This window comes from Dama dama, chromosome 14 (assembly GCF_033118175.1).
Source record: "Dama dama isolate Ldn47 chromosome 14, ASM3311817v1, whole genome shotgun sequence".
NCBI lineage: Eukaryota > Metazoa > Chordata > Mammalia > Artiodactyla > Cervidae > Dama > Dama dama.
Window position 1 is genome coordinate 34,774,626 of NC_083694.1, and position 23,710 is coordinate 34,798,335.

Below are 23,710 nucleotides of genomic sequence, written 5' to 3' on the forward strand. Positions count from 1 at the left end.
CTGACCTTTTCCAGTCCTGTGGCCGCTGCTGAGTTTTCCAAATTTGCTGGCATATTGAGTGCAGCACTTTCACAGCATCATCTTTTAGGATTTAAAATAGCTCAACTGGAATTCCATCACCTCCACTAGCTTTGTTCGTAGTGATGCTTCCTAAAGCCCACTTGACTTCACATTCCAGGATGTCTGGCTCTAGGAAAGTGATCACACCATCGTGATTATCTGGGTCACGAAGATCTTTTTTGTTCTTCTGTGTATTCTTGCCACCTCTTCTTAGTATCTTCTGCTTCTGTTAGGTCCATACCATTTCTGTCCTTTATTGAGTCCATCTTTGCATGAAATGTTCCTTTGCTGTCTCTAATTTTCTTGAAGAGATCTCTAGTCTTTCCCATTCTGTTGTTTTCCTATATTTCTTTGCACTGATCACTGAGAAAGGCTTTCTTATCGCTACTTTGTGTTCTTTGGAACCCTGCATTCAAATGGGATTATCTTTCCTTTTCTCCTTTGCTTTTTGCTTCTCTTCTTTTCACAGCTATTTGTAAGGTCTCCTCAGACAGCCATGTTGCTTTTTTGCATTTCTTTTTCTTGGGGATGGTCTTGATCCCTGTCTCCTGTACAATGTCATGAACCTCTGTCTGTAGTTCATCATGCACTCATGTCTATCAAATTTAGTCCCTTAAATCTATTTCTCACTTCCACTGTATAATCGTTAGGGATTTGATTTAGGTCACCTGAATGGTCTAGTGGTTTTTTCTACTTTCTTCAATTAAAGTCTGAATTTGGTAATAAGGAGTTATGATCTGAGCTACAGTCAGCTCCCAGTCTTGTTTTTGCTGACTGTATAGAGCTTCTCCACCTTTGGCTGCAAAGAATATAATCAGTCTGATTTCAGTGTTGACCATCTGGTGATGTCCATGTGTAGAGGCTTCTCTTGTTTTGTGGGAAGAGGGTGTTTGCTATGACCAGTGCATTCTCTTGGCAGAACTCTATTAGCCTTTGCCCTGCTTCATTCTGTACTCCAAGGCCAAATTTGCCCGTTACTCCAGGTGTTTCTTGACTTCCTACTTTTGCATTCCAGTCCCCCATAATAAAAAGGACATCTTTTCTGGGTGTTAATTCTAGAAGGTCTTGTAGGTCTTCATAGAACCATTCAACTTCAGCTTCTTCAGCATTACTGGTCGGGGCATAGACTTGGATTACTGTGATATTGAATATATTAATACTATAATACTAGTATCCTCCTTAACTTTTTTACTCTATGTATCAGCATTCTGACAGTTGGATCGAGCATACTCGTAAGTAAAATTGTCTTAATTGTATGATTGCTTTGATGTCATTAAAACATGATTCCCACATCTCAGTACGGTTTCATATTCCCTTTAAATTTATTCTCTATTGTAGTGTTACAACATTTATAATCTAATGTAGTGTTACAACATTTTGTTACTTAAAATGACCAATTCTCTCAAATTATAGTACTTAAAAAGTTTTAAATTTCAGTCTGCATAGATACCAAAAGTGTTCTATTTGATAACGTGTGATAAGCACAATGTACATTTTAAATATTAGTTGTTAAGCTGATTAGACCTATAAAAAACATAAGTTATAGTCTACTGAATAACCTTCAACCTCTTTGTAGGTGTAGTGTCAGAAAATACTTTCTAAGTTACAAAAAGCTGGTTGTTTAGGCATGACAAATTTGTTATTTGGAAAAGTTGACTTTATCTTCATCTGTCTTTATTACTCTTACTTGATGTGATTTACTTATTTACTTAGAAGAGGTACAGAATTAAGACTGTCCTTTCTAGTTTACCCATATATTTTGAGTTCTTTTCTATTTACATTTCACTTGATTGTGGAATATTTGCTTACAATCTTGAACCTATGTGCTGCATATGGGCATATGGAGTCTAATTTTTTTTTTAAGTAACAGTTATTTTTTTAATCCTGAGGTTAAGAGTTATGCACATTCAGTATAGAAAATTTGTTAACATGCAGAAAAACAGAATAATAAAACAATTATGAATCTGAAATATTTAAGATTTTGGCATAAGACATCCTCATCTTGATTCTGTATATTCCTGCCAGCCTATCTGTATTATTCTTTGTGTATACATGTTTATGTATATTAAAATTAGAATTATACCATTTGAAACTCTTCATTTTAGCTTAAAGTATTGTGGACATTTTATCATAGTTTTACATGATCTCTAACAAATGTTTTAATGATCGCAGATCCTATTCAGTAGATGTACCTCATCCATTAACTGATCTTCAATTACTGGACATATACGTTGGTTTTTTTTTTTTTTTTAGTTTTGCTATTATTTCAGGTTATTTAATTGTTAGTAGTTTCTCTAATAGACTATGGCATTTTGAAACTATTCAAGGCTTTTGGTTGGTATTACTTATATATGCTTGCATTGGGAAGGGGTAGTAATCTTTGTTAGCTGATGTGACTTAATATGTTACAAAATATGTTACTATTTTCTTTTATAGAAATTCTGAAAATTATTGTGGAAATGTTTTTACCTCATATGAACCACCTGACATTGGAACAGACTTTCTTTTCACAAGTGCTGCCAAAGGTATAGTACTATTATTATCTTAATCAATCTACATGTTATCAAGGCTATTAAAATCTAGCCTCAGTTTTAGGCCATTTATTCTTAATTTCTTAATGTATCACATGCTTGAAATACAAATAAAACAGTTAAAAATGATTTCATGTGAGAATATAATGATGTTAGTGTGATTGTTAGGTGAATAAACAACTTATGTTTTTGGAGAATATGGATTTTTTACTAATTGAATTTTTTTTATTTGTAGTTAATTTTAAAGCTTTTAGTTACTTTTAAAGCTAATCATTGAAAATTGGGATGGATGATGAAGTTAGTTAAGTCTCTTTTTGTATCTTCTCCGTACAGTTTATTAATAATTGTTAAATTTCATTGTCTGGAAAAATGAAACCAAAATTTATCAAAGCAGTCTTAGAATAAAAATGGCTGGAATATTGGTAAAATTAAGTAAATTAAGAGAAAGCATCAAATTCATCACTGCATTGTCTTTTAGATATATGAGGTATACCTTTTCTCTGAAAAGCAGAGTCATTACTTTTTATTATGAGAACTAAAGGTACTTTGCTGACAAAATGAAACTTTTTTTTTGTGATAACTTATCTGTTATTAGAATGGACTTCTAAGTTTAGTTTTAAAGCAGATAGTTATCAAACTCCTTTTATTCATTCACTTGGTTCTCTAAAAAGATTCTTAAAATTTCTTTTTGATACCAAAAAAAAAGGTCCAGCTAACATGGATGAAAAGGAGATGTTGAGTGTTAACAGGCCTAAGGGAAACAATACCCTCTTTAATTACAGTGTGTTGTCAACTGTGATTATTCTTGTAGTGTAGTGTTTAGGCCACTTAACTTGTTTAGATCTTAATCTGGTTAACTTTTCAGACAAAAACACTTAGTTCTGAGGTCAGTACTGTGTCTCCAATCTAGGAATGGTGTTTTGAGTTGGTCAAAAATGGAAACTGGTTAGAAAACAAGTGAATAGGTAATTCAGCACAGATTCATTATCACTACCAGAAAATATCCTTTTAATGTTCACATGGATGTTGATTGGTTAAGATCATCATCTTTTATTTATTTAAGTGTAAGAAGAGCACTTTTGTTACAACACCAAAAAGTGAACTTTGAGTGATTTCTTTATGGATGTTATTACAGAAATGGAAGACATCAATTTTTGTTGAAGACTTTGTATTTTTCAAAGAGTTTCTATTGTGAAAATACTATACAAAAAATACTATATATATACACACACACACATACTATTAACTTTATTAGGTACAGTTGTTATATTGGACAATATTCTGTGGCTATTAATAATGCAAAATCAAGTCAATTTTTTTCTTGAACGGTGTGTCTTTCCTTTTCTAGTGATTTCTATTACTGCTGTTTATGACCTGCTTTGTTTTCACAGACCGTGAGATTATTTGATGACATGATGTATGAGTTAACCAGTCAAGCCAGAGAACTGTCGAGCCAAAATTTAGAAATCCAGAGCACTCTAAGAAATATTTTACAAGTATGTCAAGTATATTAGGAAGGAGGGGTGGGGCAGAACTTCAAGAGTGTGAGGATTTTTATACTAATATTAGCTGTATACTCTTTATATAATGGCCCAATGCTAGAATTAAACTCATAGAAATAAAGATATAAAGATATTGCAAAAGGCATAAATGAATTTTTATACAATTTTGTGCTTAATGAACATCTAAACTTGTATAAGTTTAGACAAGTAATAAACTAGTGTAAGACAAATAGAATCAAGATATCATGCCCTATCTATAATTCCAAGGCATATGTGTAGAACACCTGCCATATACTTTGATGTGTGGGTTAGTATGCCACCTTCTTTTTTTTAACCAAATAGCTAGCCAGTTTTAACATTTGTAATTCTGATAGACTAAAGTTATGTGTAAGGAGGAACAGAGGGTCTGTTTTGTTCATTGCTGTATCCCGAGTACACCGTTTAGATGCACAGAAAATATGTTCTGAGTGAAACTGCTTTCTTTATTTCCAGACAATGGTACAGCTATTAGGAGCTCTTACTGGATGTGTTCAGCATGTCTGTGCCACTCAGGAATCCGTCATTCTAGAAAACATTCATAGTCTTCCCTCATCAGTCCTACATGTAATCAAAAGTACATTTGTTCATTGTAAGGTGAGTAATGGGTCTAAGTACAGTTTAAATGGCCTAGAATCCATGAGCAAAGGGCCTGAGTTGGTGGTGTTTAAAATGTTTGTTCATAAGCTTACATTTAACCTGTATTATTGCAATGGATTTTTCCACAGAGCAAATAGCATGTATGTAAATATTTGTTTCAAAATAAGTAGTTATAGAGAAATCTTATAAAGGGGGCTCTTGCAGTTTCGTTGTTGTCTTATTCTATTTCTTCTTGATAAGGAAAGAAGTGATATGGATTCATGTTAAGTCACAGAGATCCTGAAATAGTTCTGTCATGGCATTGGTGACTCAGGTGAATTCCTTAACAATTAGGTGCCTATAAAAGGACCTTGACCTTTATTTAGTCCTGTGGCAGCTTTAAAGCAGAAAAGCTGGCCTAAGATTTGTAGGTCACAGGGAGTTTTGATAATGCTGTTTGTTGGGTGAATGCACATCTCTAGTTACCTAATCCTTCTCTTTTGTGATAGGGTACTAAGATGTCATGCCATGGACCTAATGTTATTAATCTACTATCTCCTTTTTTGTTCTATATTTGTAAGATCTTAGAAGTCAGAGATTGTATTTTATACATGCCTGCAACTCTCAAAGTACACTATATATGATGAAAGTTCATTAAGCATTTCTTTAGTGAATGAATATGTCATTCAGTAAAAATATTAAATTTATAAGCTCTGATAGAATGAGTTAAAATAAATTTGGCTCTTGAGTGTTCTCTGATTTACTTTTTTCCTCTTGTTATTTCTTGTGATCAGAATAGTGAATCTGTCTATTCTGGGCGTCTACACCTAGTCGCAGACCTACTGCAGGCTCTTTTTAAGGAAGCCTATTCTCTTCAGAAGCAGCTCATGGAACTGCTGGATATGGTGTGCATGAACCCTTTAATAGATGAGCAAGATGATATTTTGAATATGGTAGTAGGTGAGTGAGAAAAACTTACTACTTAGTATGTGATGTATATTGACTATAAACCATGCATCAACTAAATTATTGAACCCAATCATTGTTTCTCATTAATGATTCATGATATTAAATGTCTGAAAAAATTTAAATCTTACCCAATAAACTTTTAATGTTTTCAATTTTTAGATTTTGTGAAGTTGATATTTGGTGCATTAACATAGATTTATATATTTAGTTTAGTTATTTTCCCTACTTTCTTCAATTTAAGTCTGAATTTGACAATAAGGAGTTCATGATCTGAGCCACAGTCAGCTCCTGGTCTTGTTTTTGCTGACTGTATAGAGCTTCTCCATTTTTGGTTGCAAAGAACGTAATCAGTCTGATTTTGGTATTGACCATCTGGTGATGTCCGCTGCTTTATTGACGACACCAAAGCCTCTGACTGTGTGGATCACAATAAACTGTGGAAAATTCTTCAAGAGATGGGAATACCAGACGACCTCACCTGCCTCCTGAGAAATCTGTATGCTGGTCAAGAAGCAACATTTAGAACTGGACATGGAACAACAGACTGGTTCCAAATAGGAAAAGGAGTACGTCAAGGCTGTATATTGTCACCCTGCTTATTTAACTTATATGCAGAATACATCATGAGAAAGGCTGGGCTGGATGAAGCACAAGCTGGAATCAAGATTGCTGGGAGAAATATCAATAACCTCAGATATGCAGATGACACCACTCATGGCAGAAAGTGAAGAAGAAATAAAGAACCTCTTGATGAAAGTGAGAGAGTGAAGAAGTTGGCTTAAAGCTCGACATTCAGAAAACCAAGATCATGGCATCTGGTCCCATCACTTCATGGCAAATAGGTGGGGAAACAATGAAAACAGTGAGAGACTTTATTTTCTTGGGCTCCAAAATCACTGCAGAAGGTGATTGCAGCCATGAAATTAAAAGACACTTACTCCTTGGAAGGAAAGCTGTGACCAACCTAGAGAGCATATTAAAAAGCATAGACATTACTTTCCCAACAAAGGTCCGTCTAGTGAAAGCTACTATGGTTTTTCCAGTAGTCATGTATGGATGTGAGAGTTGGACTATAAAGAAAGCTGAGCACCGAAGAATTGATGCTTTTTGAACTGTGGTGTTGGAGAAGACTCTTGGGAGTCCCTTGGACTTCAAGGAGATACAAGCAGTCCATCCTAAAGGAGATCAGTCCTGGGTGTTCACTGGAAGGACTGATGTTGAAGCTGAAACTCCAAAGTTTGGCCACTTGATGCGAAGAACTGACTCATTTGAAAAGACCCTGATGCTGGAAAAGATTGAAGGCGGAAGAAGAAGGGGATAACAGAGGATGAGATGGTTGGATGGCGTCACTGACTCAATGGACATGAGTTTGAGTAAGCTCCAGGAGTTGGTGATGGTCTGTACTGCAGTCCGTGAGGTCGCAAAGAGTCAGAGACAACTGAGCAACTGAGCTGAACTGATATATTTAGTCAATGTTCAAAGTAGGTTGTTTCTCCACAATGATTAGCAAAGAAAGCTGTGCAACCTTGTACCTTTTAAAGCAGTAGCTTTCAGAATTTTTAAGCCATAAATTCATAGTAAGAAAGTTTTCATTCCTTACTGAAACACATATAATTACATGTGTATGTGTATGTTTGTGCATGTGTATGTATATACTACATTTATTTATTGTACATGAAATAATGTACTCTTATTATAATCTATTTCATTTTTTAAAAGTACTGATTGCTCCTTCATTAATTTCATCACTTGTCAAATGCATCATGACCCAGAGTTTAAGAAACAATACTCCATAAGGGCAAAGGTTGCATTCATAACTTCAGCATAAGGAGAATAAGTTGGTTTTGTACAGTATTATAAGGTACCTTTTGCTCTGTAAAACCACCCCCCAAATCTATTATATGGAAGCAACTACTAGGGAGTTCCTTGGGGGTCCAGTGATTAGGACTTGGGGCTCTCACTGCCAGGGACTGTGTTCAGTCCCTGGTGAGAGACTGAAAATCCTGCAAGCTGAGTGGCACAGCACCCCCCCCCCCCAAAAAAAAAAAAAAAAAAGAAAAAGAAAGCAATTACTGTTTCATTTATTCACAGTTCTGAGTATTTTTGGGCTGGGCTGAGGTGGGACAAGATTTCTCTGCTTCACAGGGTGTAACTGGCTCACCTGGGTGTTTGTGGCCATTGACCTTACTCATGACTGGTTATGAGCAGAGGGAGGAATAATGTGCTGAGTCAGCTGTGTGTACCCCATCACCCAGCAGGTTAGCCTGGGATCAGCTACCTGCTGTTAGCCTCAGGGGTTGTCAGAGCAGCAAGAGAGGGCAGGCCCCAGTAGTCAGGCACTTTAAAGTCTTTGCTTGCTTTACGTTTATTTTTGTCCTGCTGACCAGAGTAAGTTATGTGGCCATGCCTAAGGTCTGTGGAAGGGAACTGCTCAAGCTCATGGACACAGAAAGGGGGTTTATTGTGCTTATTTTTACAAATTATCTACTGCTGACAGAGTAGAAGCCGTAATAAGTACTGTACAGATTTGTTTTGATTCTTCTTTGTTAGGTTTTCTTTCCTTAGCAATATATCATTTTTTGTTAGAATATCTGCAGAATATCTCAGTTATAATAGAGCACAAATTTTATTCCACTGAACATTTTTCATTTTATTTAGGTCATAGAGTAGCTATAAGCATCAAACTTAATTTTCCATATTTTATAAAAACTAAGTCAAAAGTGTGACACTTTCACTAATTATTTTGACATAATTTTTTAAAATTATATTGCTTATTTTAACAAATATTAAGATCATTCATTAGATATTTTTAAACTCACTCCATATGATATTTCAATGTCCTAAGAGTTCTGTTCTCTTTCCTTGTAGTTATTCATTCATTGTTGGATATCTGCTCTGTTATTTCCAGTATGGACCATGCATTTCATGCCAATACTTGGAAATTTATAATTAAGTAAGTTTTTGTTTTGTTTTTACTTTTTGTAATGTATTTAAGTCTTAAGTTTTCTTAGATTGCATTTAAAACATTTTGTGTGGGTTTGTGTAATATTTACTGACACTGCTCTCTGATAATCCAGATATTGTACATGTAACTCTCAAACTAAATCTTACTTATTTATCCTGCCATCTCTAAAATTAAAAAAAAGTTCTACTCAGTTAGCTAGTACATCTGAAATAATAGGGCATGGGTCTTAACCACTTGCCTACTGCTACTGGTGTTTAACTATCAACTATCCTTTTTCCAGGCTTAGGTAAGTTAATTAGAGCTGAATACAATCCCCTCATTATATGCTTTTGAGTTAAGTTTAATTTCATTTATAATTTTAACTAGAACATTGTGTGAGGTTACTAGGGAGAGTGTCCATAGCATTCATCAGATACTTGGGGGTGGGAGGAAGTATAGGTGAGATGTGAAAATGGTTAAGAACCTCTACTTTATACATATGCATAAAACATTAAAGATCAGTGTAATACTTTCAGGTCTTGGGTGCTTTTCTTGCACCAGGTCGTTCCATTGCCAACAAGTAATAAATAGTGCAGTGGTTAAAAGTGTCAACTCACAGCCATGCTGCAGATACTTGAATCCTTTCTGAAATCACTTATCCTCCGGAAGTCCTAGGCAAGTTAGTTAACTTCTCTGAGCCTTAGTCTGCTCATCTGAAAATGGAAGTTATAACAAAAGCACCTTCTTTATGGGGATATAGTGAGAATTAATTGAGTTTATCAGTGTGAAATGCTTGGAACTCTGCAAGGCACATAGTGAGTGCTCAATGAGTTAGTCATACTACCATCACCATCAGGGCTTCCCAGGTGGTACAGCAGTAAACAATCCTCCTGCCAACGCAGGAGACGCGGGTTTGATCCCTGGTCCAGCAAGATCCCCCGGAGAAGGAAATGGCGACCCACCCAAGTGTTCTTGCCTGGAGAATCCCATGGATTGAGGAAGCTGGTGGGCTACAGTCCATAGAGTCGCAGAGTCAGACGTGATTGAGCAACTGAGCACACATGCCATCACCATCAAATATCGTCTACTCTTGCCGACTTCTGATTCATTGTCTATTCTTCATTCAGACTGATCTGCTTCCAAAAATGTCAATCAAATCATGTCACTCTACTGCTTAAAATCCATCCAAGTTAGAGTAGATGTCTCTGTTGCAGCACCCTGAACTTCTGCACCTTAGCATTTGTCACAGCTGCAACCAATCAATTATTCTTACATTATTTAATCTTCTTTCTTGTGCTGGATCAGAAATTCCATACAGACAGGGCAGAGATTGTGTCTTTTCATTCACTCCTCTATCTCCAGGCCCTCACAGACTCCAGTGTATAGTAAGAGTTCAATTAATATTTTATAAGGAGAAATTAAAAATTAGCAATTTAAACTAATATGACAACTTCAGAGGTAAAGTCAGCATGTCTTAATTATGCCATGTCTATTATAAATGATGCATTTTGATTTTTTATATGTTCTTTCAAATCATGTTTTTATGGTCCTAAGTTACTTGATATGTTACTTGTGGTGATTATATTTTCTTTTTATTCATTTAGGCAGAGCCTTAAGCACCAGTCAGTTATAAAGAGTCAGCTGAAACACAAAGATATAATTGCTAGCTTGTGTGAAGACATTCTTTGCTCCTTCCATTCTTGTTTACAGTTAGCTGAGCAGATGATACAGTCAGATGCACAGGTAAAAATATGGGCTGACAGCTTTTTTTCCTTTGACAGTTATTACTAAACCTTATTTGAATCTGTGTATCAGTTTACCAAAATGGGTTTTAATTTGCTTTGTTTTTGTTTTCAACCTATTTGCAGCCCAGTATTACTTTTCACCCAGAATGTTACATTAGACTCCTGTAACTCCTCTACTTTCATTCCCTCTAAAAAGTCTGTCACTGCCTTTTTAAATACTCGCTGGTTGGTCAAGACATTCTCCTCAGAATCCTTTCAGTCTTTTCTACTCTTACACAGAAGTCTAATTCCTTAGTGCTGTTTTTATTTAAGGTTGTTTTGATATAGCCACAGTGAACCTTCTCTTCATCAATCCATTGCAACTTGTAGAGAAGCAGTATACAGCTGTGCATATGTGTGTGTATCTGTCAGTCTTCTAAACTTGGTTTATACTTATATATATTTATATTGATTTCAAAAAATTATAGTGTTGAATTGGCATTAGTTTTATAAAACAGGTTATATTCTGAAAATTTGTAATATGCTTATTGGGAATGACAGTTTATTTTCCTATAACTGTATTACGCATAGTCTGTTCTCAGACTAGCTCTTTAAAGTTTAACTCATAATAGTCCTAAATTATAGGACTAACAGTACTCATGACTTACCAGTTGTAAGTAATAATTTCAATGAGTTGTTATTGTTAGGTTGCTAAGTCGTATCCAACACTCTGCGACACCATGGACTGCAGCACTCCAGACTTTCCTGTCCTTCACTGTCTCCTGGAGTTTGCTCAACTTCATGTTCATTGAGTCAGTGTTGCTATCTAACCATCTCATCCTCTGTCACCCTCTTTTCTTCCTGCCCTCGATCTTTCCCAGTAGCAGGGTCTTGTCCAGTGAAGTGACTCTTTGCATCATTTGCCAAAGTATTAGAGCTTCAGCATCAGTCCTTTCAATGAATATTCAGGGTTGATTTCCTTTAAGGTTGACTAGTTTGATCTCCTTGCTGTCTAAGGGACTCTCAAGAGTCTTCTCCAACACCACAGCTCAAAAGCATCACTTCTTCAGCCCTCAGGCTTCTTTATGGTCCAGCTCTCACATCCATACATAATTACTGGAGAAACCATAGCTTTGATTATATGGACCTTTGTCAGCAAAGTGATGTCTCTGTTTTTTGTTACACTGTCTAGGTTTGTCATAGCTTTCCTTCCAGGGGGGCAGGCATCTTTTAATTTCATGCCTGCAGTCACTGTCCACAGTGATTTAGGAGCACAGTAAAATAAAATTTGTCACTGTTTCCCTATCTATTTGCCATGAAGTGATGGGGCTAGCCAGGCTTCAGCAACACGTGAACCATGAAATTCCAGATGTTCAAGCTGGTTTTAGAAAAGGCAGAGGAACTAGAGATCAAATTGCCAACATCCGCTGGATCATTGAAAAAGCAAGAGAGTTCCAGAAAAACATCTATTTCTGCTTTATTTACTATGCCAAAGCCTTTGACTGTGTGGATCACAATAAACTGTGGAAAATTCTTCGAGAGATGGGAATACAGACCACCTGACCTGCCTCTTGAGAAACCTGTATGCAGGTCAGGAAGCAATGGTTAGAACTGGACATGAAACAACAGACTGGTTCCACATAGGAAAAGGAGTACATCAAGGCTGTATATTGTCACCCTGCTTATTTAACTTATATGCAGAGTACATCATGAGAAACACTGGGCTGAATGAAGCACAAGCTTTGAATCAAGATTGCCGGGAGAAATATCAATAACCTCAGATATGCAGGTGACACCACCCTTACGGCAGAAAGTGAAGAACTAAAGAACCTCTTGATGAAGGTGAAAGAGGAGAGTGAAAAAAGTTGGCTTAAAGCTCAACATTCAGAAAACTAAGATCATGGCATCCAGTCCCATCACTTCATGGCAAATAGGTGGGGAAACAGTGGCTGACTATTTTTTTGGGCTCCAAAATCACTACAGATGGTGATTGCAGCCATGAAATTAAAAGATGCTTACTCCTTGGAAGAAAAGTTACGACCAACCTAGACAGCATATTAAAAAGTAGAGACATTACTTTGTTAGCAAAGGTCCATCTAGTCAAGGCTATGGATTTGCCAGTGGTCATGTATGGATGTGAAAGTTGGACTGTGAAGAAAGCTGAGCGCCAAAGAACTGATGCTTTTGAACAGTGGTGTTGGGGAAGACTCTTGAGAGTCCCTTGGACTACAAGGAGATCCAACCAGTCCACCCTAAAGGAAATCAGTCCTGAATATTCATTGGAAGGACTGATGTTGAAGCTGAAACTCCAATACTTTGGCCACCTGATGCGAAGAGCTGATCCATTTGAAAAGACCCTGATGCTGGGAAAGATGGAGAGCAGGAGGAGAAGGGGACGACAGAGGATGAGATGGTTGGATGGCATCACCAACTCAATGGACATGAGTTTGGGTAAACTCTGGGAGTTGGTGATAGACGGGGAGGCCTGGTGTGCTGCAGTTCATGGGGTCGCAAAGAGTCGGACACGACTGAGTGACTGAACTGAACTGATGGGACTAGATGCCATGATCTTAGTTTTTTGTATGTTGAGTTTTAAGCCTCCTTTTTCACTTTCCTTTTCACCTTCATAGAGGCTCTTTAGTTCCTCTTTGCCTTCTGCCATTAGAGTGCTATGAGGTTCATATCTCTCCTGGCAATCTTGACTCCAACTTGTGATTCATCCAGCCTGGCATTTCACATGGTGTACTCTGCACAGAAGTTAAATAAATTCAGTGGTAAATGAGTTAAATATTTTTCCATAGGATAAGAATAACATCTCTTCCTGTCATAGACCTGTGAATGGATACAGGAAATTCCTTTGTCTGTAGTTCTTTGCCCAGCAACTGTGGGAGTGGGCGTGTGAGGATTCATTCAGTTCCTAAACACTGGTTACAACTTCTAGGGCAGGGATGATCTGGAAATAGAGACCTAGAGGAGGGTGGGAAGTTTGAAAAGGGCTTCTGAAATTGGTAAGAGGGAGTGTGGAGTAGCTTTAGGAAGGGGCAAGCCCTTTCCTTCTTGCTTCTCTTCTTTTTATCTATCCTCTCCTTCCATCCCTTTTTTCCTTTTCTGTCCCCACTTCCTTCATTTACCCTTTCTGATTCCCCTCACCTTGCTGAAAGGAGAAGGTATTTGCTTAACTATGCTGTGTCAGTGGCAGGAAAGATGCTCCTTTTTCCACCTTTATCCTGTACATTTATATCCTCCACCGCAGTCTCCTCTTTTCCCAATTTCTATCGTGCTTATCTTGACACCACAGATCCCCCAGTTAGTACTTATTCAGAGAGTAAGATTAGACAGATTCCTTGGAGAGGAGTGAGATGGAGAAAGCTGGAGCCACAGTATAGTCTGTAGTGGAAGAGGAAAGAGAAGTCCTGAGGATACCTGATCAGGACGGCTGTTTGTACATAAGGTATATAAGTTCAGTGCATATAAACTCCTTGTATATGAAAATCAGAGAATTGTAAACTTTCCTAACTGTCCAAGTAGACTTTCATGTTTTTCCTTACTTGTTTTTCTTTATTTATTTGGGATTCATAAGTGTAACTAGCACTACTTACTGCTGTCCATTGCCTGAAATGGAGCTTTGAAAAAGTCTCTGTAGTTTCTCCATTCTTAAGTCTAAATGTTAAATAGCAGTGCCCTCTGCTGTTTACTATTGATATTTATTGAGGAATCAAACTGTTTCATTAAACTCTACCAAGCAGTTTTTTCACCTTGTTTTTAAAAACATGAGAAGGAAACCACTAGATTTCACAGGTAGTATGCTGTTTATGGAAGTATATAGATGTATGAGTCCCTGAATTATGTAGCTGAGGCAACTATATAACAAATGATCACAAATGACTGCAAATCAGGTGGCAGATTTATTCACTCACAGTTCTAGAGGATAGATCTCTGAAACATATCAGCAGGACCTTGTTCACTTGCAGACTCTGTGGGAGAGTCCGCTGCATCCTCTCTCTTAGTTTCTGCAGTCACTGGCATTCCTGGACTTGCAGCTGAACAGATTCAGTCTCTGCTGCCATCATCTTCTCTCCTTGTCTCTTCACATTATCTTCATAATAAGGACACCAGTCATGCTAGATTAAATGCACATCCTACTTCAGTATGACCTCATCTTAACTAATTACATCTGCAATGTCCCTACTTCCTGGGGTTTTGGGCATTAGGACTTCAACCTGTCTTTTTAGGAGACACAGTTCAACCCATGGCAGCTCCTATAATGGATACTTTTTCTCAAGTCTTGAACATGGTTTCAAAATGAACGATTATATATAGACTTTGTGACAAGCTTTTTCCATCACCAGTAATTTAGATGGGGAAAATTTAGATATAAATTTGTACTATAATTCCTACTTTTGCTGATGTAATGCTTATAGAAAGTTAGAAAAACTCATTTTAAAATCTGTTGCCTACAGTTGGATTTATTCTTCACTACATTTAGATTTTATCAGTATTTTTCTTTTATCAGTACTTTAAAGAAAGGAAGAATGGCTCAATATTTTGAAACATTAAACACATAGCACACATTTAAAAATAATAATAGAAAAAAAATAATAATAATAGGATTATACAAATTGTTTTACAGCTTGATTTCTTACTGAATCTATCTTGAGGCTCTCTGTATCCTTGAGGGTATGTCTACCCAATTCTTTTTAATAGCTCTATGCCACTACAGTTTATGAATATACCTTGGATTTATTTAACCATTCTCCAGCTAATGGAGAATGGTTCATTTCAATTTTCACGACATAAGAAAGGTTACATTGCATTCCTATGCTGGTATTTCAATAGAATATACTTCCAGAAGTGGAATTGCTACTGGGTCAAGGAGTTTTAATGCTCAAGCTTTTTAATAATAATAGTAATGCAAAGAGGGTGTTATTTTATGCTCCCATAAATGTTAAAGTGCTTATTACTACACTTCCATATCAACACTGGAATATTATTAGTCTTTTTTTTTTCCATGTTTCTTTTTTTTTTTCCTTTATTTTTTATTAGTTGGAGGCTAATTGCTTTACAGTATTGTAGTAGTTTTTGCCAACACTGACATGAATCAGCCATGGGTTAACATGTATTCCCCATCCTGAACCCCCCTCCCGCCTCCCTCCCCATCCCATCCCTCTGGGTCATCCCAGTGCACCAGCCCTGAGCACTTGTCTCATGCATCCAACCTGGACTGGCAATCTGTTTCACACTTGATAATATACATGTTTCAATGCTATTCTCTCAGATTACCCACCCTCGCCTTCTCCCAGAGAGTCCAAAAGTCTGATCTGTACATCTGTGACTCTTTTTCTGTCTTGCATATAGGGTTATCATTACCATCTTTCTAAGTTCCATATATATGTGTTAGTATACTGTAATGGTCTTTATCTTTCTGGCTTACTTCACTCTGTATAATGGTCTCCAGTTTCATCCATCTCATTAGAACTTATTCAAATGTATTCTTGTTAATGGCTGAGTAATAGGGAATATTATTAGTCTTCTAAATCTTTGCTAATCAAATAGTCACCTGTCCTCCAGCTTCAAAAGATATATAATTAAGTTGTAATTTGGAGGTTTCCAATATTACTTAATTGGAAATTTTGTCGTTTCTTTTCTACGACCTTCCTTCTCATGTCTTTTATCTGCTTTCGTTTATATCTCATTCTTTTATGGGTTTGTAAGATCTTTTTCTTGCAGTCCATGGTGTCGCAAAAAGTCAGACATGACTTAGTGACTGAACAACAACAGAGACCTTTTTCTTTTGACCACTTACTGATCCCCATATAACAAGGGACAATTAAGATATTAAAGATTGTTTCACTGTCAGATCAATCAAATATCACCTATTTTAGATTATTTTCAGTAATACAGACTAATTTTTTGAAATATCTTTATCATCACTGGGTGTGTTTTGTATTGCTTCTAACAATAATTCAGAGAACAGTTATTTTCTCATGGAAAATGTTTCCACTCTGTGTTTATTAAGAGATATTTTTAGAAAATCCTGTCTCATTTACAGGTTTAGCTAATTTCATGTTCTTTTCATATTTATTATGCTTTCTTATTTTCTTTGAAACAGGATAATACAGACTACAGATTATTTCAGAAAACACTCAAATTATGTCGTTTCTTTGCCAACTCCCTTTTGCACTATACTAAGGTAAAGCTTATTTTTTTTATAATACATGAATGTGAAATCTACAATATATTGTAAGTTATCCTGTTTTTTAATCCCCCCCCAAAACAATCTTGAAGTTATTTTGTCAAGAGTATATTTTGTAGGGTTTTTGGTTTAATATTTGTTAAATATTGAGCATCTGTTATATTGTTTAGGTTGCTACCATCATATTGTTACTAGTTTTATTCAGTTTTCTGAAAAATTTATTTTGTAAGTATAAACAAAATTATTTCTATAAGCACAGATCAGTTTTTTAAAAAGATAATTCAATTTATCTTTACTGTTGATAAATTATTTCTAAAGTAGGTTGTTAAAATTTTAATATTAAAGTTTAAATGTTCAAGCTGTGTAATAATTTTAAGACCTGCATATTTGGGAGTTGTCAGGGTAGCATAGTGATAATTGAAGATATATGAACAGAATAGATAAGTTGTCAAGGAAGATTATTTAGAGAGAAGAGCAGGGGATACTTAACAGCAGCCAGTGAAAGAAATAGCATTAATAATAAATGTTAGTAATTTAAAAACTATTGTTTATGTTGAATTTGTTTTTGCCCTTGTTGTCCTCCTTTCTGATGAAAAGATAAGGATCTTCAATGACTGTTTATTAGTCAAAATTCCGTGACAGATACACTGACTACTGGCACACGCCATCCTGGTTGGTGTACTGAGTTTGTCCTCTGGGCCACAACCACTCACTGTAATTGGCTGCTCTGACACTGGGTTCCCTGAAGTTTGCAGGGTGTGTATTTCAGTGGCAGAGGTACATGATGGGGAGGTCCTAGCTCCAGTGGTACTTTTGGGTAGTTACCCATCTGATATTTGCTGATATGTAGGAGGTAAAATGTGCCTAATTGTACTGAAGAAGCTAAAAGTTGATCAGTTCTATGAAGACCTAGAAGACGTCCTAGAACTAACATGAAAAAAAGATGTCCTCTTCATTGTAGGATTGGAATGCTAAAGTAGATACTTGGGGTAACAGGCAAATTTGGCCTTGGAGTACCAATGAAGCAGGGCAAAGGCTAAAAGAATTCTGCCAAGAGAATGCACTGGTCACAGCAAACACCCCTTTTCAACAACACAAGAGACAACTTTACACACAGACATCACCAAATGACCTATTGAAATCCAGTTGATAACTTCTTTGTAGACAAAGATGGAGAGGCTGTATACAGTCAGCAAAAACAAGACCTGGAGCTGCCTGTGGCTCAGGTCACCAGCTCCTCATAGCAAAATTCAGGCTTAAACTAAAGAAAGTGGGGGAAACCACTAGGCCAGTCAGGTATGACTTAATTCAAATCCCCTATGAATATACAGTGGAGGTGACAAATAGATTTAGGGAATCAGATCTAGTAAACAGAGTGCCTGAAGATCTATGGACAGAGGTCCGTAATATTATACAGGAGGCAGCAAACAAAACCATCCCAAAGAAAAAGCAATGCAAGAAGGCAATGTGTTTGTCTAAGGATGATTTACAAATAGCTGAGGAAAGAAGAGAAGCAAAAAGCAAAGGTGAAAGGGAAAGGTATACCCAACCAACTGTAGAATTCCAGAAAATAGCAAGGGGAGACCTGAAGGCTTTCTTCAGTGGACAGTGCAAAGAAGTAGAGAAAAACAGCAGAATGGGTAAGACTAGAGATCTCTTCAAGAAAATTGGAAATATCAAAGGAACATGTCGTCCAAAGATGGGCACAATAAAGGACAGAAACGGTAAAGAGCTATTAGAAGCAGAAGAGATCAAGAAGAGATTGAAAGAATACACAGTAGAATTGTACAAAAAAGATCTTAATGACCTGGATAACCATTATGGTGTAGTCTCTTACTCAGAGCCAGACATTCTGGAGTGTGAAGTCAAGTGGGCCTTAGGAAGCACTGCTGCCATTAAAGCTAGTGGAAAGATGGAATTCTAGCAGAGCTATTTAAAATCTTAAAAGATGATGCTATTAAAGTGCTGCACTCAGTATGTCAGCAGATTTGAAAAACCCAGCAGTGGCCACAGAACTGGAAAAGGTCAGTCCTCATCCCAGTTCCCAAGAAGGGCAGAAGTAAAGAATGTTCAAACCACTGGACAATTGCACTCATCTCCCATGCTAGTAAGGTTATGCTCAAAATCCTCCAAGCTAGGCTGCAATATTATGTGAACTGAGAACTTCCAGATGTTCAGGCTGGGTTTAGAAAAGGCAGAGGAACCAGAGGTCGAATTGCCAACATTCACTGGATCATAGAGAAAGCAAGGGAATTCCAGAGAAACATCTACCTCTGTTTCATTGACTACATTAAAGCCTTTGACTGTGGATCATAACAAACTGGAAAACTATTAAAGAGATGGGAATACCAGACCATTTTACCTGTCTCCTGAGAAACCTGTATGTGGGTCAAAAAGCAACAGTTCGAACCTTGTATGGAAGAACTGACTGGTTCAGTATTGAGAAAGGAGTACGACAAGGCTGTTTGTTGTCACCCTGTTGTTAACTTATGTGCAGAGCACACCATGTGAAATGTTGGGATGCGTTACAAGCTGGAATCAAGCTTGCTGGGAGAGAGATCAACAACCTCACCTTTGCAGATGGTACCATTCTAATGGCAGAAAGCGAAGAGGAACTAAAGAGCCTCTTGATGTGGGTGAAGGAGGAGAGTGAAAAAGCCAGCTTAAAACTGAATATGAAAAAAACTAAGATCATGTCATCTGGCCCCATCACTTCATGGCAAATAGAAGGGGAGAAGGTGGAAGCAGTGACGTATTTCCTCTTCTTGGGCTCTAAAATCACTGTGGATGGTGACTGCAGGCATGAAATTAAAAGATGATGGCTTCTTGACAGAAAAGCTATGACAAACCTAGACAGTGTGTTAAAAGCAAAGATAACATTTTGCTGACAAAGGTCCGTATAGTCAAAGCTATGGTCTTTCCAAAGAGATGGAGCCAAAGCAAAAACAACACCCAGTTACTTTGCCAACAAAGGTCTGTCTGGTCAAGGCTGTGGTTTTTCCAGTAGTCATGTATGGATGTGAGAGTTGGACTATAAAGAAAGCTGAGCACCAAAGAATTGATGCTTTTGAACTGTGGTGTTGGAGAAAACTCCTGAGAGTCCCTTGGACTGCAAGGAGATCCAACCAGTCCATCCTAAAAGAGATCAGTCCTGAATATTCATTGGACGGAGTGATGTTGAAGCTGAAACTCCAATTCTTTGTCCACCTGATGCAAAGAGCTGATTCATTTGAAAAGACCCTGATGCTGGGATTGAGAGCAAGAGGAGAAGGGGATGACAGAGGATGAGATGGTTGGATAGCATCACCAACTCAATGGACATGAGTTTGGGTAATCTGGGAGTTGTTGATGGACAGGGAGGCTTGGCGTGCTGCAGTCCATGGGGTCGCAAAGAGTCAGACATGACTGAGCGACTGAACTGAACTGATGGTCTTTCCAGTAGTCATGTACAGATGTGAGAGCTGGACAATAAAGAAGGCAGAATGCTGAAGAATTGATGCTTTCGAATTGTGGCGCTGGAGAAGATTCTTGAGAGTTCCTTGGAAAGCAAGGAAACCAAACTCGTCAGTCTTACAGGAAATCAACTCTGAATATTCATTGGAAGTACTGATGGTGAAGCTGAGGCTCCAGTACTTTGTCCACCTGATGTGAACAGCTGACTCATTGAAAAAGACATTGATGCTGGGAAGGATTAAAGGAAGAAGGAGAAGAGGGCAACAGAGGATGAGATTGGTGGCATCACCAATTCAGTGGACATGATCTTGGGTAAACTCTGGGAAGTGGTGTGGGACAGAGAAGCCTGGTGTGCTGCAGTTGATGGGGTCATGAAGAGTCGGACATGACTTGGGAACGGAACAACAACCACATACCCTTTTAAAATTAGTTTATTTTTCTTACAGGGAAATTTAAATTTTTTAAATAATCAGTTTGTTTTCTATATCCTATGATAACAATTAAAATTATTTCTTTGACATTCTAGGATATAAGATAGCCATAATGGATAAAGCTGTCACAACTGTACTTAAATCCCAACCTTACTCTTTTTTTGCCATGTGACTCAGTTTATTTGGTACATTAGCTTCAGCCTTTCTAGTCTATAAAATGGGGACAATAATATGTCGTCATATTTTTTGAAAAGTGAAAGTCACTCCATTGTGTCTGACTCTCTGCGACCCCGTGGGCTGTAACCCACCAGGCTCCTCTATCCATGGAATTTCCCAAGCAAGAGTATTGGAGTGGGTTGCCATTTTCTTCTCCAGGGGATCTTCCTGACCCAGGGATTGAACTCAGGTCTCCTACATTGCAGGCAGATTCTTTATTGTCTGTGCCACCAGAGAACCTCTAAAGTGTTAGTCACTCAGTCATGTCCGACAGTTTGTGCCCCAGGGACTGTAGCCCATCAGGTTCCTCTGTCCATGGAATTCTCCAGGCAAAAATACTGGAGTGGGTAGCCATTCCCTTTTCTACGGGATCTTGCCGACCCAGGAATTGAATTTGGATCTCCTTTATTGCAGGCAGATTCTTTACTGTCTTAGAGAACTAAAGTAATGTTTGTAAAGTCATTACATGTCTACTGAGCACTTGGACATGCTCATTAAATGATAGCTACTAATTGTGGTTGTGTTGATAGTTAACAGTAAAGAATTTTAGGTGCTTAGCCTCATTCTCCTTTTTATTTTCATGCAAGAAAATTTGTTTTCCCTATGTAGCACATGTAGGATTTTTATTTAATTTTATTTAATTTTGATGAAAAAATATATATTTAAGCAAAGCATATTGTGTACAAGGAAGTGAAGAGAGTTGCTTTATTTTTAGGAATTTCTTCCTTTCCTCTCTGATGCTTGCTGTACGTTGCACCAGCTTTATCTTCAGATATACAGGTAAGAAGAATGCTATATGACCATTAACATGAATAGAGCCATTTGAGCCTTGCAGCCCTTTAGTGTAATCATTCAGAAATCAAGTTTCACATGTCAATGTATGGCAAAAACCACTACAATATTGTAACTAGCCTCCAATTAAAATAAATTTAAAAAGATCAAGTATCAGTAATTTTTCTTAATGTTTTAGTGGATTTTTATATGCTTGCTTAAAAGTAATTAATGGAGATGGAAGCTTTGTAAGAATAGATTCCATATTAGTTTTATTTATGTTTATATTCTAACTAGTATTTTATACCCAAGTGATGAATAATTGGTCTGCTAATAAATACCAAAGGCAAAAAAAGAGGTTATGTTTATATGTACGTATTTTGTATCAGCATACTGTTTTTTTATCTCAATTTTTATTTTACTTCTACGAGATTTAAGTCATGTAGTACTTGACTCCACCTTAGAGAAAAACACAGTTACAGAAAGGGTATCATAATTTAGATAAGGGCTGAATGACATCTAAAATTGATGGTAACCTCAGAAGAAGCCTTGATTTGACACTAAAGGACTCTCAGCTCATTCATCAGCAGTCCTTAATCCATTTAGTCTCCTAGACAACTTTATATCTCTTTAAACATCTTAAATGTCCAGTACCACCTCCCCATTTCTGGCTGGCAGCATCCTCACTCTGTGTCACTTAGAAAGATGGAAGCAATATAAAGAAAACTTCCACATTCTTCTTCTGACACATCTATTATTCTGCCTGTATCTCGGCCCGTGTATTTCCTTGTTCGCAAGAGTGAACTGACTGTGCACTTATCTGAGGCCAGCCACTATTTCTGCATTGGATTTCACCCTCTCACATGCTCAGGGACCTCACTGTCACAGTTGTTCCTTTTCCTTCTTGGATCATCAGTCCTCCCTGCCTTCTGGATCATTCTCATGAGTATACAGCATGCTTTCTTCCCATCTTAAAAATAACATAAAGCAGTCTCAACTCTGCATCCTCCTGCAAATAAGCACCTTCCCCTTATTCTGCATTTGTTACAATAAGACTCCTAAAAACAGTTGTCTTTTTTGAAGCTACTCCAATCAGACTTTGCATTCTAACACATCACCAGAACAGTTCTTGTCAAGGTCATCAGTGACCTCCACGTTGCTATGTCTAAGGGACAGTTTTAGACCTCATCTTATGTAATCTGTCAGCAGTGCATAACCCTGTCATTTAGACTCCATTCTGTTGACTTCCATGCAACCTCCCTTCTCAGCAGGTTCCTTCTCGTCTCTCCAGCTACTTCAAGATGGATGTGCCCCAGCACTCAGTCTTCAGGCTCTTCTCTCTTCTCTGTGGTCATTTAGTTTCAAGACTTTAAATGTGTATCTCTTCCCTTTAATGTCTAACCATCAATCAGGACTGATTCCAGCCCGTGTCATCTGACCCTCCTCACCACCCGCCACCAAGCTTCCTCATTTCAGTTTAAGTTGTAACTTGGTTTTGCAAACTGACCAGGCCAAAAAACCTTGCTGTCATCTTTGATGTTTCTCTGCTCTCTTACCCCTCATCTAGTCCATTAGCAAATTCTGTCCGTATAACCTTCAGAATAAATATGTATATATGCAGTATATAGAAAAAATGAAACAAACTGGGGTTTTCTATTTCGTAGTTAGTGTTCCCATTTAGCTTAGTTTATATTTTCCAATTTCTTTGTCTCCGTTTTTCTTTTTTGATGTTCTTATTCAAGGCTTTCTTTATCAAGTGTAGTAAAAAAGCTTCTGTGATACATATATATATAAATAGTGTGTATAATATATATATTTTAGAAAACTTATGAAGTTTTGCCTAACTAAAAAATTTATGACATTTTGATTCCACTTGTTTGATTTAGTATGAATAGAGTGCTAGATTTCTAATTTTAAAAAATGGCTATGCAACATGCAACATAGCACAGGGAACTATAGTCAATATCTTGTAATAACCTATAATGGAAGATAGCCTGAAAAATAATATATGTGTATATATATGTGTATAACTGAATCACCTTGCTGTGTACCTGAAACATTATAAGTTGACTATACTTCAATAAAATATGTGAAAGTGAAGTTGCTCAGTCATGTCCTACTCTTTGCGACCCATGGACTGTAGCCTACCAGGCTCCTCCATCCATGGGATTTTCCAGGCAAGAGTACTGGAGTGGGTTGCCATTTCCTTCTTCAAATATCAAGTGTTTATCTTAAGGATTTCCTTTTAAATGCTGTCATCCCCTGACAGGGTATTCTCATTTTCTGTCAAGTTTGCCATAG

At 37.2% G+C, this 23,710-nt stretch overlaps 1 protein-coding gene across 3 annotated transcripts in view; it reads left to right on the forward strand.

Moving 5' to 3' along the window:
* The window catches only part of FIRRM (FIGNL1 interacting regulator of recombination and mitosis), a 49,752-nt gene that overhangs the window by 4,454 nt on the left and 21,588 nt on the right, over window positions 1-23,710 (forward strand). For all 3 annotated transcript variants that reach the window (XM_061160288.1, XM_061160287.1, XM_061160286.1), the window contains exons 2-10: window positions 1,253-1,292; window positions 2,497-2,585; window positions 3,983-4,087; window positions 4,586-4,726; window positions 5,503-5,668; window positions 8,546-8,630; window positions 10,226-10,364; window positions 16,455-16,535; window positions 21,354-21,418. In XM_061160288.1, the coding sequence (XP_061016271.1) occupies window positions 1,253-1,292; window positions 2,497-2,585; window positions 3,983-4,087; window positions 4,586-4,726; window positions 5,503-5,668; window positions 8,546-8,630; window positions 10,226-10,364; window positions 16,455-16,535; window positions 21,354-21,418 (911 nt within the window). The remainder of the gene's footprint in view (window positions 1-1,252; window positions 1,293-2,496; window positions 2,586-3,982; window positions 4,088-4,585; window positions 4,727-5,502; window positions 5,669-8,545; window positions 8,631-10,225; window positions 10,365-16,454; window positions 16,536-21,353; window positions 21,419-23,710) is intronic.